Raw genomic sequence first — 20,826 nt, 5'->3', positions numbered from 1 at the left:
AGTAAAAATTCCTTCAAACTCTCAAGGAATAGAAAATCCATAATTCTACAAAATATCCCAGAGCCTAAAAATAAATGGAAGGCTTTTTAGTGCACATTACAAAGCAAGAAAAATATGGATTTTAAACACTTAAAAAGTCTGCATGCACACCCACAAAATCACACTTGGTAGCAAAAACAATCCCCCTTACGAAAGTTGATGCAAGCATATAGAAAAGGACGGATACACTTGTCTACCTAAAAATAAGCATTTCTAACCAAGAAAAAGACCACAAAAAGTTTACAGGGTATACGACTCAAATGTAAATATCCTTAATATTTACTTATCCTTTAGGGGCGCCTGGGTGGCTCAGTGGTTTAAGCCTCTGCCTTTGGCTCAGGTCATGATCTCAGGGTCCTGGAATCGAGCCCCACATCGGGCTCTCTGCTCAGTGGGGAGCCTGTTTCTCCCTCTCTCTCTCTGCCTGCCTCTCTGCCTACTTGTGACCTCACTCTCTGTCAAATAAATAAATAAAATATTAAAAAAATATATATTTACTTATCCTTTAAAAAATGAGCTTCCCCAAATAAAAACAGAAGACAAGAATAGACAAGTAACAAAACAGTAAATTGACTGTGTGCCTGAACATTTCTAAACTTATCCATTATCAAAGAAAAGTAATTTTGACAAGAACAGTATTTCCCCCTTTATATAAAATTGGCAAATGTTTTAAAGAAACATCGTGTTGTTGAAGGTACAGAAACTTTCACACAGTTCTCGTTGAAGTAAGATATATTAAAAGTGTGTAGACTTCAGACTCAGTCATTAATCCCAGTCCCTGAATTTACATTTAGGAAATAATCAGTTTTACATAAGTACAAGGATTTGTGTATAGGGATGTTCATGTCAACAGTAGTTTCAATGGAAAACTTGGAACTAGCTAAATACACAGTCCTAGAGGATTGTATAAATGCATTAGGAGGCAGCTATGTTTTTGAAACACCTTTAATAACAATGAAACAGGCTTTGATTTAATGTTAAGATTTTTTTTAAGGGCTAAAAAAATGTGTACAGTATTGCATGTAAAATCTTTCTCCCTTTCACAAGAGAATCTGACCTTCTTTTAATTTTCTGGGTCCGCTTCCCTAGAAAAGGAAAAAGTGGTATGTATCAACTGTGTTGCTAGGCAAGATTAACCCCTGATTGGTGAATTGCACCTGGACTCCAAGGACTATAACTACCCAAGGAGGTGCCATGCTATAACTTCTAAGTTCAATGACTCTGAAAATTTGGCACATCCATGGTAGGACCCTGAAGGCTATGCCTGTGAAGTTGCTGCACCATATGTTGACTTCTATAGGGTGGGAGGCTTTTAAGCCACAGTGGCTCTTGCATCCTTTGATGTGTCTATGGTCTCTTGCACCTGAGCTCCACGGCTCTGCTGGACCACTGTGAAGACACGTGCCGAAGAGGAGCACGTGATGCTTCCCTGTTGGCAAGCTATGGTTCCTTCCAAGTAGACCAGTGCCAAATGTAGCATGTGGTTGTCTGTGGGTCTATTTAATGACCCTAAGAAGATACCTTCTGTGTGTTGCAAGATAATCCCACATTTATAATTATATATAAAAAGACTAGTACGAGATAACTAAAAATTCACAGCTATTATCTATGAGTGCTAATGGTACAGTTAATTTTTTTCTTTTCTTTTATACTATTATATATTCCTTTCCAAATTCTACATGAATGTGTATTATTTTCAAATCAAAAGATACATTTTTTAAAACATTGTATACTCTTGTTCTTCTGGCAGTAATTGTGAAATGACCAATCTCTAATTACACTTGAAACTCTCAATTCTAATAAAGAAAAACACACATAGCAAAAAAAAAAAAAAAAAAAAAAAAGCCAACAAAAATAGGAAAACAGAACTTAGTGAAGAATGTTCTCCCTGGGCAAAAATGATAGTTTTTGATGATGAATCTCCCTGGCAAAAATGGTAGTTCTTTCATTCTAAGATTTTCAGCAGAAACTGTTCTCCTCGTTGCAAAGTTTGATCCTGTCTCTTCCATTGATTACTTTTCCCCAAATGACACAAATTCACATGGGAGTCAGTTGCTCTACTGGGAAGTCAAAGGGTATGGTCAAGAAGCAGTGAACTGAGGACTAAGAACTTGCAGTTCTACTCTGGCTTTCAGGTGTGGAACCCTCTCCATTTCTTTGCTTCTCTGGGTGAACAATGTAACCAATAATGCTAGCAGGTCCCTAAGATATAAGCTAAGGAATATTCCATAAGTGAGGGTTATAAGCATGACATCTTAATTTATTTATATTCTGTAGTTTTTGCCTAATTTATCCTCCCAACATCCCAGCGAAATAGAAAAGAGACACCCCAAAGAACATAAAGGAAGGATGTGGTCCAGTTCCCTTCATTTTTGAGTTGAGAACCTTGAGACTTAACTAGGTTAAATGGCTCACTGAAGGTCCAGCTGGTTCTGTAGGTGACTGAACAGATAGCCGCCCATTTGATTCCACTTTCCTTTTGCTCCCAAATGAGGGGCATTGCTAGAAGCCAAGGCTGATTACAGTTGACAGGTTAATGGCAGAGAGCCACGTGGCTTTGGAACCCCACCAACAGTGGTGATCTTCTCCTAGGACATAAAAATAAGTGAGCAGTGTCAGGGTACAGAGCAGAACTCTTCTGATACCCAAGAACATTTCCTGGGAGGAGGGAACTGTATTCAGTTCTTCTGTCCCATCCTTGGGAGGTATGGCTTGTCCAAGAGCATCCTTTATTAGGCCACGGGGATCAAGATCCCAAGTGTCTAACTCCGCACAGCCCGTTTCTGAGTGTGCAGGCTCCGTTCCCTTCACGCTGCAGTCAGTGGATCTCAGGTTGAGTATGTCAGGAGAGGCAAGGATCCCAGTCATGGTTCTGCCTCTGATAATTTTGTGACCTCTGGTGAGTCATGTTCCCTCTAGAAGCTCAGTTTCTCATCTGTAAATAAAAGGAAGGGTTGGGCTAATGATATCCAAGATCTTTCCAGTTCTAACATTCCATGAAAGCTATTTAAAAAAAAAAAAAAAAAAGACATTCTGGTTGGAAAGCTCCACATGTCATGTTCCCAAGCCCTAAGTCTCAACTTTCTTTCTGGAGTTTGATTTTTACACTCTGTGGCTGGCCCAGTTTTCACAGAAGAGCATAGAGTTTTTGTTATCATTGTTTATTCCTTCCTTAGACCCATTTCCTGTTTTCGCTGGAATAGAAGGAAGGTAAGACCCTCTGGGGTGACTTGTATGATATTAACTAATGTCAGTTTTCAAACAAGTAGCTCAACCTGCATGCAGGTTTTCTGTGCATTCTCAAGCACGTTAGCCATAGGAAAACCCAGCACCTTCCACTGCTGTTTGTCCCTGGGGATGGGCATTAACAGCCCCATTCACGGCTGCGGGGATGCACAGGAAAGGCACAAGGGAAAAGACTGCCGAGTTTTTCCCTGTCATTTCCCATTTCTCCTTTTGTGCACTGCTGTCAGAAGAGATCAGCATCATGTTTGAGGCAAAGCCTCATGGGATAAACTGCACAGGGACAGGCCACGGCTGTCTCAGATCTTCAGGAAAGGTTAGAGCTTGGGGGATTTATTGTGTCCAGAACTGTTCAGCCAAAAGCAGTAGCCCACACTTCCAAGAAATCTGCAGAGTGCATACTAACCAGTGTGGAAACCCTGGGTACCTGCTGCCTCTGGCCTCCTGAGGAAACTTGTACACTCAGAGTCCAGGGCAGAGAGTCTGTTTGGATAAGAGGATTTAACTCAGCGGAGAATCTGATTTACCTTTATTTTACCTCAGTCCCAGACCCGCAAGGCATGAGAAAATGGCTATGAAACCTTTTCTTTGGCCTCCCAACAAAGTGACAAGGGGAGTATTTAGTACTGAAGCAACAGCACATTTGATGTCTAGCCTCTGGGCTCTGAAACAGCTCACAGTTTGCATGCAGCCGTGCACATGCATATATAAGACTAATCTCGAATTTCCTAGGAAAGGAAGAGACAAACACAATTTGATAGAAAGGCACAATTTGGAGGAAATTGTGACTCTTCATTTGGGGGGGTTTCCGGGCTGTCAGCTCTTGAAGTGAGAATAAAAGCCCAAAACACAGTGTGGAACAGAGTGGGCTCTCACTGAGTGCAAGTCTGTTGGCTGGCTGATGTGGGTCGCAGCTGCTGAGACAAAGGACACATTGTGGTCCCTTGTGCTGCCTCTGAACCTGCTCTTCCAGGATCTGAACAATCTCATCCGTTGAAGCCCCTTTTAGGACTTCATAATTCACATCTTTTTCCCTTTCATACATGATCACATGACTTCCTTTTTGGTTTTTTTGTTTGTTTTTTTTTAATCATGAGACATGATTTTGCTGCTGTTGATGCTAATGCACTCAGTCTTTAAAATGACATTTTTTTTCTGAGAAAGATTTATAGGTACCCATTAATGGTTGTGGATTGTTTTTTAACTTAAAAAAAAAATGTGTTTCCCATCTTCTGTCTACACTGCACATGAGTGCTCTAAATTCTCTCACAGATTGTCTCTTCCCCTCACATCATCCCAAAGGGAGACTTGCTTAGCGTCTTTGAGATGCCCCTTCTAATGATTGCTGATCATTGTTAAAGAGCTTTGATAATTTGCTTCTTGAAAAGACTCTTTGCCTAAAAATGCATGCTGGTCAATTTCCTTATGCATTTTACTTTTCACTGAGAGCAATATTCTACCTAACCCATTTTAAATTCCAATTTCTCTGATATCCACTGTCCAGGAAAAAAGGGATAAGAGATTACTGTGCTTCGGAAATATAGCATACCACCTTGGTGCTACATTTTATAACAGGTATCAACTGAAGACCACCTTCTGAATGGGTAGAAGTGGCCCCAGAGTCACACCAGTGAGGAGCCTCTGACCCATAAACACTTATTATCCCAGTTGCTGAACAGTTTTCAAAATGCCGTCATGCAGATGGCCTTGACTCCATTGAAGGCTTGATTTGTAAAAGGCATAGGAAGTCCCTAGAGCTGAATTCCTTACTTACACTTAGATGTAATTAAAGCAGAAATCAAGAGCTCTTGAACCAACCAGCACTCAGCAACGGAGAGGACCAGGATGCCTCTGCAGATCTGGGTTGTCCATGCCTTCACTGGGGAAGATTAGAGCAGAACGTGAAGATGCTGGCAGTCAGAATTGGCGGCACAGTCTGTACATTTTAAATTTCCTGGGTCACTAAACAAAATCTACTGCAAAGGCCATGCCTGCCTTTCTTGGAAATGCTCAGGACTATATAGAAGCCTCTCAGGAGAATACTGGAAGCATCCAAAAATCCCTGGGACTGAAAGCCCTGAAGATATTTAGACACTAATATTGGGAAGTGTACAAAGAACCCTTTCCTCTTCCTCAGAGTATAATACCCAGAAATCCCAGAGAGGGGGCCTCCAGCCTCTGCCATCCTTTAGGAACCCAAGTGACAGAGGTATCAGGCAACTGGATGACTCTGGAGTGGGTTGCATACACTTTGCTGAAGGGAAGATGACTTGGTGAGGAAAAAGTGAGATAAGGCCCTGGAGAGTTTAACCAATGGAACGGAGATTACAACCCAATTATATGATTTCAGTTTCCCTTAATCAGCCCCCTCTTGTAAGTTCCTATCATAAGGCAAAAATGTTGGAGCCGGAAAGCACAGGAGAGGTCTTCTAGTCCCAAAGATGGGGAACCGAGGCCCAGGGAGGTCCAGCAATTGGTCCAAGGTCAAATACCTGGTTAGGGGCAGAGCAGAGCTAGAGTCATACCATGTTTCCTTACTCCAGGACTAGAGACAGTGATTTTTTTTTAAACCATTCTCAACAGACATTCTTGCCTGGATAGACCAGGAAGTAAAGACAACAAACATTCCTTGAGAACCTACAGATGCTTTGATGTACATTTTTAATACTCTCAAGTGTTTTCAGGTATAGCTATTACCCTCCTTTTCAAGGTCAAGAAAAAAAAGAAAAACTGGGGCTCAGAAAGTTCAATTACTTGCCCCAAATCACTCATCAAGGTAGGAGAGAGCTGAGATTTCAACCCTGCAGCCCACATTCAAGAAACAGCAATGATTTTGATCTTGCCAAGTACCAGAGCCACAGCTAGCGTGTGTGTGAGCTCAAAACATAAATTCCAGAGTTTCTAGATGCTCTTTTTAGTGACAGCCACAGATAACATGCAGTGACTCCCCCTTACAATATGAGACCGTAATACATCTTACAGTGACTATTTCCTGCAAACTCTTTTTATTTTGAAATATAAAAACTGTCCCCTAAATATTTTGCATGTATATCACTTATTTATCACTTACGAGATCTCCTTGAAGAAGTGAAGTCTATAAGATAACACACTGTGGGGCGCCTGGGTGGCTCAGTCAGTTAAATATCTGTTTTCAGCTCAGGTCATAATCCCAGGGTCATGGGATCGAGCCCCATGTTGGGCTCCCTGCTCAGCGGGAAGCCTGCTTCTCCCTCTGCCCCTCCCCATTGCTCATGCTCTGTCTCATTCTCTAGCTCTCGCTTTCTCTCAAATAAATAAATAAAATGTTAAAAAAATAAATAAACTAGAACACACCGAACTGATGCACTACATTCCAGGATTATTTACTTATTTGCCATTTGGGATTATATATCTGAAATACAAATTCAGGGGCACCTGGGTGGCTCAGTGGGTTAAGCCTCTGCCTTCGGCTCAGGTCATAATCTCAGGGTCCTGGGATTGAGCCCCACGTCAGGCTCTCTGCTCGGCAGGAAGCCTGCTTCCCCCTCTCTCTCTGCCTGCCTTTCTGCCTACTTGTGATCTCTGTCTGTCAAATAAATAAATAAAAATCTTTAAAAAAAAAAAGAAATACAACTTCATCAACAAAGAGCAGTTATCCTCATTACTTAAGGTATATTTACTATTATCTAAATGTCTTACGTCACACGGGGTTGTAGCCAGCATAGCTGGTGGATAAGAAATGCACCAGTGAAATTCATTTGCAGTTCATTCATGGCCAGACCTCGAACTTGGCCTTGGTCATTTCTCACCAGAGGGTATTCTCCTTTGCTGTGAGCGATACGATGTTTGTTAGCCAGCAGTCAGAAAGGCCGTAATAAGACAGCCAGGGCCGGGGCGCCTGGGTGGCTCAGTGGGTTAAGCCGCTGCCTTCGGCTCAGGTCATGATCTCGGGGTCCTGGGATCGAGTCCCACATCAGGCTCTCTGCTCAGCAGGGAGCCTGCTTCCCTCTCTCTCTCTCTCTGCCTGCCTCTCTATCTACTTGTGATCTCTCTCTGTCAAATAAATAAAAAATAAAAATCTTTAAAAAAAAAGACAGCCAGGGCCAAACACCTGGAGAGTCCCACATGTCCCAGTCAGTCTCTGAACAGAGGGGTAGAGAGAGGCAGAGTGTGTGGCAGAGACAGAGATGGAGGAACCCAGCCACTGCCAAAACCAGAGTCATAAACCTGCCGTCTTGTACAAAATGGTGTTCTGTGTGGGCTGGAGGCCTAGCAGGAAAGAAGAGAGACCCTTCCCCTTATCAAGCAGAATTCTCTCACTCTCTCCAAGCATAACCAGGCCCTAAGTGAGACTACGGGACCCAGTAGATGGACAAATAACACCTTAGGTATGGTTGGTAAAATACAGAAAAATGAACATCCACAAAGCCCGCTCACTGAAGCCCGAGTGCTGGGCTGCTTCTTCAGCAACCTTTATGTCCATCACAGTCATAACTGAAGACCAGGAATATTTTCCTACCTGGTAGTTATAAAATGACCCCCTTCCTCCCTCTCCTTCTTCCTTTCCTTCCTTTCTTCCTTATGTAAACATTTATTATCATTTAACATATTCCCAGTATTGTATATAGAATAGTATGTGTCCTTGCTCTGTTTTTTTTTTCTTTTATGCTTTATACCTTAATAGGAATTTTAAATAATGTTGGCCAATAGGAACAATTCTTGTATTGCTTATTACCTTTGATGTGAGGGTCTTGGGATTTGTGGACATTTTATTTGAGCCCCCTGCCCTTTTGCATGACAAGTTTGTTTGGTTTGGTACGACTTGGAGTGATTTTGTTGAGATTTTTATGTGGGTATGTGTGTATGCACATATATATCTTTAACAAGAATAGGGTGTGTATAGATTCTCTCACACATTTTCTTGCTTTCTTTGCCCTCACGTGTGAGTAGTAGAAAGCTTCACTAAATGGAGAATTTCTAGAATGCACACATCTCTTTCCTATAGAATAAGAATGTTTTGGGCTTCTGAAATGGCTAAGGCAAGCAATGCTCATTTCTTCTCATGTTTATCCTTATGTGGTTATCACCCTTCATCCCATTTCCCTGATTTGCTTTGTAATCATATGTCGTTTCATGACATTACATGATGTATTTATTAGTTTTCTGTGCCCTCCCTACACACTCATACACACCAGACATCTGTTCACGTCTCTGCCTCCAGTGCTAAAACAATTCCTGGAAGAGCGGGTACTCCCTCTCCAGAACTGCCGGATGCAAAAAGAGTGTACGAGTGAATTTAGTTTGAAGAGATAATTCACTTTGGATTACTTAACCCTTGGTTTTTATTTCATCTTAAGCAATACACCGAGAGTTGTGTGCTTTCTTGTCCATATTGTCAATTTCCTGCATTGTTCATCTTTAGAAAAATTAAGGTCAGAGGATTCTATCTCTAAGTAGGTCCTCTAAAGATTCAACCTTTTATTCATTCAACAAATATTGATTGAGCCTACTGTGTATCAGTCCCTGTTCTAAACATCATACACGGAATGGCAGAAGTCCTTCCTATAAGGACACATAGCCAAACGAAGAAGGACTTACAAACAATAATTATAGTTAATGGGATAGATGTCAGGATAGAGATCTTTATAATGTGTTGTGGAGACAATGACAAGACAGGGTCCCTCTTTTCCTGAGGGGACTGGCAAAGGCTTTGGGAAGGGTAGTGGCCTTTTCACTGGGTCTGGAAGGATACATGATGGATATTGTTTTGTGTTCTTTATAATCTACCTCATTCAACTTGTATTCCAAAAGACCTTCATTAATCTGATACGCTTCATTCATTCAGCATTGAATAACTACTTTGTACCTTACACTTGGCTAAGCCCTGGGGGAGTATAACCAAGAATAAGACAAACAGGACATCCCATGACAAAGAACAACAACAATAATAATATGTAATCATTTCTGGTAAGAAATAGAAAAGAGAAACACAAGGTCAGAAATCCACATATAACAAGAATGTTGGAGCTAGTCTGTGGAATCGGAGAAAGCTCCCTCAAGGAAATACTGTTTCATGTATCCAAGCGTGCATGAATTTGTCCCCATCTGTTCACTAAGATAAAGAACGGCAATGCAGTTCCATCATGTGTAGTCAGGACAAACAAAACCCCTCGGCACATTATCTTAGCAGAGATAGGTGTTCCTAGAAAAGAGGGCGGGCTGAGCTGTTAAAGCTATTGAAATATTTGTCCATGGTAGAGCATCAATGCATTGTTAATTCCAAGGGACATTAGGCACAAAAAAGCGCTAAGTCTGAACAGCCATCCTTAGTATCTGCCAGCGTGATACACGCCATTGTGTGCCCGTCAAACCCCGAGTCCTGTCTCCTCCTGCCATCGTCCTGTCCCATTCTGACTGGCCTCCAGGTCTATGTCCACAACACCATTCTGTCCTGTATTTTAATAGCATCTGAGTTTTTCAGTATTTAAAACACACTCCACTTGACTTGTTTTGTCTTCTGTGTTCAACTACTTTTCTTGAGTCACTTCCAAGTAAAAGCGTAAGTCGCAAACATGAAGGCTCTGAAACCAGGTCTTCTTGGCTTCAGAGCTGGGGTTTGTGACTTACGAGCCCTGACCTTGGACAGATTATTTAACCCATCTGAGCCACAGATGTTATATTTGTGCAACCAGGATAACATGGGCATAAGGGGTGAGGAGTAACGGCTACATTCCAGGGCTGCCTCTGTTATTGTCCAACCACGTGTGGCCACGTCCCCAAGTCCTTCAGTTTCCTGCTTGTAAAGCAGAAAATTTCTGTAAACAACACCAGTTTTACAATTCTGCTGCTCAGTTTCCACACCCACGTGCCACTCACGATGTTGTCATCTTTATCCATCTAAACAGATATTCCATAATGACAGGAGGAATGTGAGGAAAGGGGGAACTCTTACACAGTGATCAAGTTTATCTAACACCATATGCATGTGCCTAGCAAAGAACATCTCTAAGGTCACATTCTTCCGGGGGAATGTCAAAGTTGGGATGAGAAAAATAAAAATGGTGTGTGTCGGAATTTAGGTGTCATGGAAACCAGTGATTCCGCATGCCAGCTGTATGCTCTGGGGGGTCCTGAACTTTCTTCACCAGTAAAGCAAGGGTAATAATGCCTACACTAGGGACCTGCTGGGCATGAAAAATACTATGATGAAGCACCTGACACCTAGTTACCAATAGATGATAGTAATTAGTAACTTTATTCTTCACTGATGGTTCTCAGTTGATGATGAATTGGTGGTAAATTGGTGACAACTTACCTCCCACTGGTTCCTTATTTTAAATAGGAATACACCTCCCAGAGTGCTAGAAGCATAATCAAGAAACAATCTACACAAAGGCATTATGATTTATATGATACTATATACATATTAGTTCCAGATAATGAGAGAAATGCCAATTATAAAGAAGGGACGGTCAGTCAGTTCACAGTGTGAGAAGTATAGCTCAGACCAACATGTTCAAATAAAGATTTATCAGGTAAATAATGTATTGCCACATAATGAAGTCATAATTCATCATGATGTGCACTTATAATGCCTTGTTGGGCATACGACTGTCCCAGTCATTTCTCAGCATTGCAGCTCACCCATTCAGTTAAAAGAATTTAGTCCTAGCACGAGCGAGCCTTTTCATAGATTCTATTACAATTTATTATGGCAACTTGTGTTTTTATATGAATTTAGCATTTGATAGGATTGCCTGAAACCTCACCAAAATGATCAGTTATTGCCATCTCTAATTCTTTTGAAGAAGTAAATACAAACTATTAATTAAACCTCATTCCCTGCAGCATGACATCTTTTAAAAGGATCTGGAGCCTCACAAGTTTGGGTTTTGCTCTTGGTTTTTTAAAGTCACTGGTCTCAGGGCGCCTGAGTGGCTCAGTCGTTGGGCGCCTGCCTTCGGCCCAGGTCATGATCCCGGGGTGCTGGGATGGAGCCCCGCATTGGGCTCCCTGCTCAGGGGAAGCCTGCTTCTCCCACTCCAGCTCCCCCTGTTTGTGTTCCCTCTCTCTCTGTCTCTCTCTGTTAAATAAATAAATCTTAAAAAATTAAAAATAAAAATTTTAAAGTCACTGGTCTCCTTTATCAGACCGTTCTCTCCAACTTGACATTTCTTAAACATTCCTTCTCCAGATTTTTATTGGTGAGATATCCATGTATTTCATAAAGTCAACCAGAGAATCTTTGATTGCCCAGGAGAAAACCATTCTGACCGGAGAATGCTGTTACCTGAACCCCTTACTCCGAAGGATCATAAGATTCATAGGTGAGTACAAGAGCTTGCCGAACCGAGCCCTCGCTTATAGGGACCATCTACTAAACTTACTACAGATGAGCACACTTGATGGAATAGACTAAGCTATGGGAGCATCAACTTGAAAAGCAAAGTTTCTTTAGGGGTTTTTCAGGAAGTGGAGCCATTGAGCCTGATCATAATGCCAAGTCCAATTTCTCATCCTTGAAGTGAAGCAGGACTTACTCAGTTCTCTTACAAATGATTTCAACTTGGATTTTTTTCCCTATACAATATTTATCTGAGATTCCCTCTAGACATATATTTTAATATTGATCGGATATTGTCATATACCCTTTAACTGAGTCTGGCGGCGGGGGGCGGGGCACAGTGAGGGACACAAATAAAATGAATTTAGAAATAATCAAATTTCTGACAAAGATTTCCCATCCAATATAATTTTATTATGCAGTGAACTCTACTCAAAGTATGGGAAATGTGACCCGTCAGAATCTGGAGAATGGTACCTTTCCAAGGTTGGAAAACAAATAGCTTTATTAGTGTTCATGGTAAGAGGTAATTAAAGCATGTTCTATATCTCTCCTCCTAGGATTTTTATAAAAACATCTGAGGTGATGTGGATAATGGTTATAGAGTGGGAAAGAAAATGTATGTGGGAATAGGTAGGAAATAGATTTTGCAGAGTTCCTAAACAGTAAATACTCAATAAATAACTGGTACAGTGTTCAAATGAGATCTTACAAGTATCTACTAACCAGATGTTCATGGGAGCCAGGATAAAGCTCCCAAAGTATGAACATTGCTGGTAAAAAAAAAACAAGCTGTGATACTCTTTAAAAACCTACAGGGGCGCTTGGGTGGCTCAGTGGGTTAAGCCTCTGCCTTCCGCTCAGGTCATAATCTCAGGGTCCTGGAATCGAGCCCCACATCAGGCTCCCTGCTCAAGAGCCTGCTATCCCCCACCCTCTTTAAATAAACAAAATCTTTAATAAATAAATAAATAAAACCTATAGAACTGACAACTGGGAAAGTGAAGGCCAGAACATAACATCCTCTCAACTCTTTTGGTTATCCTTAATCCCGTTTTTTTCCTATTGTAGAAAAGGGTTGGAGTACTTCAAGTCATAAGCAAATGACCACATTAAAGTAAAAAATGCAAGAACTTTTGTGATTGGAGTGGGAATGAGGGAAGTGGTAGCGTGAGATGCCTAAGAAAATCTAACTTAGGGGCGCCTGGGTGGCTCAGTGGATTAAGCCGCTGCCTTCGGCTCGGGTCATGATCTCGGGGTCCTGGGATTGAGCCCCGCATCGGGCTCTCTGCTCCGCAGGGAGCCTGCTTCCTCCTCTCTCTCTGCCTGCCTCTCTGCCTACTTGTGATCTCTCTCTCTGTCAAATAAATAAATAAAATCTTTAAAAAAAAAAAAAGAAAATCTAACTTAAAAGAAGCAACTGTTAACATTAAAATAGTCTTCACAGCTGCCTGTGTGGCTCAGTCAGTTGAGCTTCTGCTCAGATCATGATCTGGGGTCCTGGGATCCAGCTCCCACCCATGTCCTGTCTGGCTCCCTGCTCGCTTGGCGGGAGTCTTCTCCCTCTCCCTCTACTTCAACCCCTGCCCCCCCTTGTGTATGGTCGCTCTCTCTCTCTCTCAAATAAATAAATAGAATCTTAAATTTAAAAAACGGTCTTCAAAAAAAAAAATGGTTTTCAGCATCTACTGATGCGATCTGCAGAATGATCTGTGGAAGTCTCCAGTGCGCTCACTGGGTAATCCCTGGTCAATATGATGTCACCACTGTCTGTGAGTTCACTCATTCCAAACAGTGGTGCCTTTCAAAGATGTCCAAAGTTTGGTCACTTCCCACCAGAGTGGCTAGGTAACAAATCATCAAGGAGAAAATAAAGGAGCGAAGAGAATCTTTATTATACAAGATAGTGGACTAGACATTTTATGAGCATTATTTCATTTAATCCACCCAAGACCCTGTAAAGTAACTTAAAATCCTAATTGTACAAATGAAGAATCTGCTATAAAATGGGTTAAAGTCACTTTCCCCGAGCAGTGTGAGAGTGTATATGTCTATACACGCATTTGCGTAATTTGATTCAGAGAAGATTTTATGATCACTGTCTGATTATATAATTAGAGCAAGTTATTTAAAGCAGAAGGTTATTAGATTACAGTTAACTGGAGATTTCTTTAAAAGTCACTGTTGTTCTTTCTTGGCAAAGATAAGGAAAGAATCTGGGGCAAAGTCCGAAGAATAGATATTGTAACCAGCATCTATCATGTATATCCCCCTGTCTCTGTGCATTGTTGGGTCAAGATTTGTTCAATGAGGGATAGCAATACACCCCCCCACCCCCACCACTATCCAGGAATGAATCCTGCAGATTGCCTGTGGTAGTACCTGAAATTCCTACTGGAGTCAGTGCATTGAGCTGAGGTATGGTTTCAGGAGGATGATTAAAGTAGAAAATGTCTCATCCAAGTGGAGCATCAAACTCCCATTTTCATAATCAGTGACATTGTCCATTGAAGTCTATCATAAGCTAACAGAGATGCTGCTCAGAGGGAAGGGTGGGGAGACAGCCAGCAGGTAACTTGCAAATCTTGGAGAAATAGAGGAACAGCATCAAGAAGCAAGGGAGGTTGCTGGGTATGGAAGCACTTGCTTCCTGCTCTCCCTCTTTTGTTTTATGGTACCAGCATCTGCTCAGTTACTGAAATCAAGATCCTAGAAGTCACCTCAAGCTATCTGAGAACTTGTTAGAAATGTACATTCTTAGGTGTCGTCCCATACCTACCAAATCAGAAAGTCTGGGAATGGAGCTTGATGATCTGTATTTCATGACTGGTCATCCAGATGATTCTGAATCACTCTGAAGGTTGGGAGCCCCGCCTGTAGGCCAGAGAAATATCTTGCCCTGTCGGTGGTCCCCCTGCATCTTATCCTGCAACATGGCTCTGGGAGCCCCAGGTGCACAAAAATATCTTCCATTGACCATTTTGCAGATCTTTCTGGAGCCAAACTATGATCAAGTTATTTCCCTGCTTAAATTCTTTCAGAGCATCCTGGTGTTTTGAACAGTGCAATGCCTATCTCTGGTTCCTGTTCATGAGCTGCTCCTTCTGCCTGGGAACCCCATTGCCATCCTCTCACCCTTAAAGCTGACGATCCTATTCAGCCTCCAGAACACTGCTAACACATTACCTCTTTACCAAGCCAGACAGCTAGCTCCCAGGCCCCCACTGAGCCTGCATCTTTTATAGGCACTTACCATATTCCTTTAATTATGTAAGTCTGTTAGTCCTATTACTTTGTGATCCTTTGGAGAGCAACGATTGTATCTTTTCACTTTTTCTCAACAGCATATTGCAAAATACCTGGCACGTAGTAGGTTTTCAATAATTTTTTTTATAAGTAAAGAACAATGATTAACATTATTAAATCACAGATTTGCCTGAAATTGCTTCCATAAATGCTGGTTCTTAAATATTCATTTGCCTCCTGTTTAATTAACTTTATTACCACTCTTCAGCTTAGTTTTAGGAAATTAAAGTACATATGTTAGGCATTTTCTAAGACAAACTCAAAGAAGTCTGTCCTAACTTCATAAAGGAGAGTTGGAGGTGGGGGGAGGGGGTCTGTGTATCTTAAGAAGGGCAACTTCCTTTTTTGACTATCTGGATGAATGTTGTTGTTTTTTTTTTAATATTTTATTTATTTGACAGACAGAGATCACAACCAGGCAGAGAGGCAGGCAGAGAGGAGGAATCAGGCTCCCCGCGGAGCAGAGAGCCTGATGCAGGGCTCGATCCCAGGACCCTGGGATCATGACTCGAGCCGAAGGCAGAGGCTTTTACCCACTAAGCCACCCAGGTGCCCCTGGATGAATGTTTTTTATAAGAGGAAAAAAACATACTACTTAAAGATCCTTTAAATGAGGAGGTTTCCTTTGAAAAAATTGAAGTAAGGTAGTAATCAAATGTATTAAAAATGTTATTGTAAAGAGCTTAACAGTCCTTTTGTCCTGCTTAAGAGCCACCAAAAATCATCAGAAAATGACAACTGTTTTACCTAACTGTTCTAACTAAGTTGAAATTGCATGATTTTCTCTTGTAGTTTATGTAATTATTCTAGAATCCATTACAAATAGTATTTCCCAACAAATATGATCAGCTTCTCACTGCAAAAATGACCAGTGAATTAGCAAAATATTTTTAAACAAAGTAATGCTTTATGCTGTCAAGGGTAAGGAGAAGCTTGGGATTCAAACACATTTCTGGAAGGACTGTATCCATATAAGCCCCTTCATATAGGGTCATGATCTCAGGGTCCTGGAAGCCTGCTTCCACCTCTCACTCTCTGCCTGCCTCTCTGCCTACTTATGATCTCGCTCTGTCAAATAAATAAAATCTTTTTTAAAAAATAGCTATCCTTGGGGCACCTGGGTGGCTCAGTGGTTTAAGCCGCTGCCTTCGGCTTGGGTCATGATCTCAGGGTCCTGGGATCAAGTCCCACATCAGACTCTCTGCTTGGCAGGGAGCCTGCTTCCCTCTCACTCTCTCTACCTGCCTCTCTGCCTACTTGTGATCTCTCTCTGTCAAATAAATAAATAAAATCTTTAAAAAAAAATAGCTATCCTTTTTAACCCAAAATTCCACTTCAAATAATTTATCCTAAGGAGATGGTCATTGACGTAAATTAATTTTTATGTACTAAAATTATTTTCATAACATTAATGAGAAATATCTAATGATACAGTTTTTTCAAAATAATGCTAACACTGTAAGTTATAACTTCAGAAGATGTTATATTTAAGAATTTTTAATGAAAGGGGAAATATTCATGACATAATGTTATTTGAAAAAGTCAAGACATTACGAATCTGTAATTATTTCAAAATAAGGATATGTCATAGGGGTGTGTGTGTGTGTGTATCCCAACAAAGAAAGATTGAAGGGAAATACACTCATAGTTAACCTATGTCATTTCTGAGTTGTAGGAGAATGGTTGAATAATTTTTACCTTTTGCTTTCTATTCTATAATTTCCAATTTTTATCATGAATATCTATAATTTTTTTAAAGGGGCAAAGGGAAAGAAAAATAGGGGCTAGGGAGAGGCTATTCAGAATGTTGGGCAAGTCCTTTAACATGACCTTCAGTGTAGGAAGCAGAGCTGAGAGAGGTAACTTGACTCTCAGTCTTCTCTAATCTGGCTGGTGTGAACTTGAACAGTATCCCCTCAGCCCACCCCAGAGATCCAATGTAAATGTTCAGTGAGACAATGGCAAAAATAGTGAAGTCAGATGGAAAATATTAAATGAAGAAAATAATAGCTGCATTGACCTTGACAGAGAGGATGGAATTGCTGTGATTCACAGATCCAATAATAAATTGATTTTCCCAAAGTGGTCGTTATAAGAAAAATGCCCAGCCTCCCGGATGTAGGTTGTACCCACCTCTGAACGCTTTAATTTCTCAAGTTGTATTTCCATGATGTGGGAAGGGAGGAAAAGAATTGACTGAACTAACACATTTCACCAACATTTTTTAAAACAAAAGCAGTCAAATTAGTAACATGGACTTGGACTTCTCCATCTCCTCAACATTTTCCTCTGCATTCCTTTCCCTTCCTATACTATGTCTTTTGGTGTTGCACTAAATTGAACAACAAAAACACATAGATCTAAGTTCTCAAAAGAGATAAACCCTTGCATTCTTTTTGCAGCAGCAAAGACAAAATAAGAAAGTCACGTTTTCCAAAAAATTCATGAAGAGAAGTTTAGTTACATTTATTACTAATATACTTGAGTAAACAGCCTTGTAAATGTTTAAGTAGTAAATTTTTGGTTTAAAATTAAAAAGTAAAGAATAAAAAGCATTAGAATGTGATGAGGGTTTTGAGGTTGTTTGCCATATAGAAGGAAAACTAAATTAACTCTCCTTCTTGAATAACTAATTTCTTTTGGGTTAAAGGGGAAAATTCATCCAAATACATCAGTATTAAACTGTCTATTTGCAACTAGAATAGCCTGTCACCCAGAAACTATTTATTACAGGTTTTCCATTTAGGATCACATAGTTTTTCCATTATTACTTATAATAAAAATTTAATTAAATACCAAGTGAGTCTTATGCCATTTAGGTCAGGTCTGAGGATTAGGTAGCACTGGTTAGAATAGAAAGTACCATGGTAAACAGTTAATTCATGTAACACTAATTAATTGCCATAAATTAAGTGTGATCTAAATGGAGCATGAATATTTTAAATGTAGCTTCAAAGGTCACAGTGTTTTATGGTCATAAGAATTGGTACCCTGAGACAAGCTTAATGTCAGGCTTTTTTGAGAACTAGGAAATCCTTCTCAATTTTAAGTACTTTATCTAAAAAGAGACTTAACTGGATTTAGTAAGTCCATTTCTATGTACATTCAGTGTTTATGCCAATTATACAATTTATATATATTACATAATTTATATTTATAAATTGGAGGACTGATCATATTCATTCAACCTTCAACAAATGATTTAGATGAGCATCTACCATATGGTAAGCACTGATTAAGTTGTTAAGGACGTATTAGTGAACCAAAGAGAGATTTATTTGCCCTCACTGAGTTTTTATTCCAGTAGGGGAAGCCAAGCGTTAAACAAAATAAATAAGTAAATTATAGTGTTCATTAGAAGATAAGTGTTATGTGGAAAAATAACATAGAAAAAGGAAATGGGCAGTTTGTAGGGACAGATATGCAATTTTAAGTGGGGAGGGAGAGGCCATCCTATAAGGAGAATTGTCTAGAATTGGCAGTGACTTCCTAGCAGGACAGTAACCATTCCAGGAAAGTAGGTGCCCCTTGACCAAGTGAAAAAAGTTAAGGTTCCGTTTTTGTTTTGTTTTGTTTTTTTCTTAAAAAAACTTGCAATGCCCAGCACCCAACTTTCATCATCTGGACAGAAAAATGCCAAAGGCAAGGCAAGGCATGAGCCTATAAGCAGATGGAGATATTTCTGGAATTCAGCGATAGAAACCAGAGTTGAAGCTCCAGGATATACATCAGGAGGAGACAGCCAGGACAGATCTTCGAGAAAAAATGGAACCTCCATTTCTGGAACCTCTGTTTCTGGGCTTCATAAGCAGCCAAGCCACCAGACTTTGAGATTGACATGTTTGGTACTTCCTTCTAGGGAGCAAAGATGCCAGGGACATTTGGAGGGGTGGGGGGATGCTAGAGCTGGGAGCCCTGAGTGACTAAAAGGCACAGCCAGACCTCTGCTCAGGTCTCCGGAAGTTGTGATGAGGCTGCCTATGGTTGCTTTGCCCAGTGCACAGAACAAATCTGTTCTTTGAGTGCCATCCTCCATGAATGAGAACATTCCAGACCGGAACAAGTCTCCTGATCCAGAACTCTGTAGGTTAGTCTCATTATCAAGAGGAGAGTTATTTAGTCATATGAGACTCTAGTGGTCTTCCCTGAGGGCTCTCCCTGCACCAGTGTTTAAAAGACTGGACTCTAATAAAAGGAACAAGTAGATGGCCATTTTCTCAACACTTTGCAGAAGAGCCAACGCAAATTCGTGGCACTTCAGGGAATGTCTTTGCTGTAAAGCAGTTTCCCAAACTCAGCATTACTGGCTTGTTAGGCCAAATCATTCTTTTCCACATAGGGGTAAGGACTGTCCTATGTATTAAAGGTGCTCAGTAGCATCCCGGCCTCTGAACACCAGGTGTCATCGGAAGCATCCCTGTCCCACTAGTGACAATCAAAATTGTCTCTAAACACTGCAAAGTGTCCCCTGGGAGCAGGATCACCCTCAGTCTTAAAGATTTAAGAAAACAAGTAGACTTCACACTTTTGCTTAAAACATTATATGAATACTTTCTCTATGAAGATATTATATCATCACAAAATTAGGCACCGTGAGATGCAAGAATAACTGTCTGAACATTGGCAATGACTCCCAACAGTTGATAAAGGGTGCTTTCAAAAGTTTTATGTGAAAAATAAAATTTACACTATCTACAAATACCGAACTGTTATATTACGCACCTGAAATATGTCCGTTATACCTCAATAAAGAAAGAAGTAGTGTTTTGGAAATAATTTAAATTATTACATTCGAACATAATAACTGTGACTAGAAAATGCATCAGGCAGAGACACTAGGTCTGTATCTGTCAGTCACTAACAGGACGTGGTGCTGGTTGGTGCTAGCAATGGAGAGGATTCAGATTACCAGCTTTGCTTTAGAAATTTAGGAATATGATCAGAAAGGGCAGAATTCCAGGGCTGTTACTTGGAAGCCCTCCAGAATATGATATGCCCGTTGTTAACATTCTTTGGTAGGTAAGGAATCTAAAATCTTCCCTTTCCACATTTAGTTTGTATCTAGGGCATGCTTCCTAGAATTATTTACATCTACTTTCTCCATTTTATTGTACTATTCCACTGCCAATGTGCCTGGGTGGCTCAGTCAGTTCAGTGTAGGACTCCGGATTTCAGCTCAGGTCATGTTCTTGGAGTCTGAAACCAAGTCCCACGTGGGGCTCTATGCTCAGCATGGAGTCTGCTTAAGATTCTCCTTTTCCCTCTGCCTCAGCTCCCCGCCCCCCCCCCACCCGCCCCACACATGTGCACTCTAAATCAATCATTCAATCCATAAAGTCCTTAAAAAGAAAAAAATTTCACAGCCTCTGGCAAACTTTTAGTATCTTTGTCTCTGTCAACCAGCCTTTGGATCCACAATGTCTAGGGGGACTGAGAAGCAAATATTTAAGACCAGCAGGAGTAAGAGAGAAGTCAGATATTTGAAAGGGAAAAACCCTGAGGAATTGTTCTCAGAAAGGAGGGCTAAAGAAGACATCCCTGTTGAGATGTCCATTGAGGAAACTGAACGTAAGAGTTCCTTAAGTGTTCCCCTTCCACTGTGGAATATGGCACTGGTAAACCCCTGTATTTGTACTTGCTTGTGTGGAATACCCATTTTCCCACTAAAACGAAGGCTAGGAACTGATGTATTCCCTGTTTCTTGAACATCATAGTAGGAAAGCTAAGGCAAAAGATTCACAAAGCTGGTTAAATTTTGAACACAAGAAAATGTTCAAGCATTCTCAATGTCACACAGCACAGTAGTTCTTCAGTCCTCTCTTTCAGTGCATTGTTTTGCTCAACATAGACAAAAGAGCAGCCCTCTTTTAGAAATGTTTGATAAGGAGCTGAGAACATGTGTTGAGGGAGAAATT

General features: G+C 40.7%; 1 protein-coding gene across 1 annotated transcript in view; it reads left to right on the top strand.

Annotated features, from left to right (window-relative positions):
• Positions 1-20,826, top strand: part of PLPPR1 (phospholipid phosphatase related 1) — a 267,180-nt gene that overhangs the window by 225,995 nt on the left and 20,359 nt on the right. The window contains exon 4 of the mRNA XM_046023129.1: positions 11,456-11,588. Within this exon, the coding sequence (XP_045879085.1) occupies positions 11,456-11,588 (133 nt within the window). The remainder of the gene's footprint in view (positions 1-11,455; positions 11,589-20,826) is intronic.

The sequence above is a fragment of the Meles meles genome, chromosome 11 (genome assembly GCF_922984935.1).
Source record: "Meles meles chromosome 11, mMelMel3.1 paternal haplotype, whole genome shotgun sequence".
In the NCBI taxonomy this organism is placed as follows: domain Eukaryota; kingdom Metazoa; phylum Chordata; class Mammalia; order Carnivora; family Mustelidae; genus Meles; species Meles meles.
This window is presented reverse-complemented; position numbering and strand designations above follow the sequence as displayed.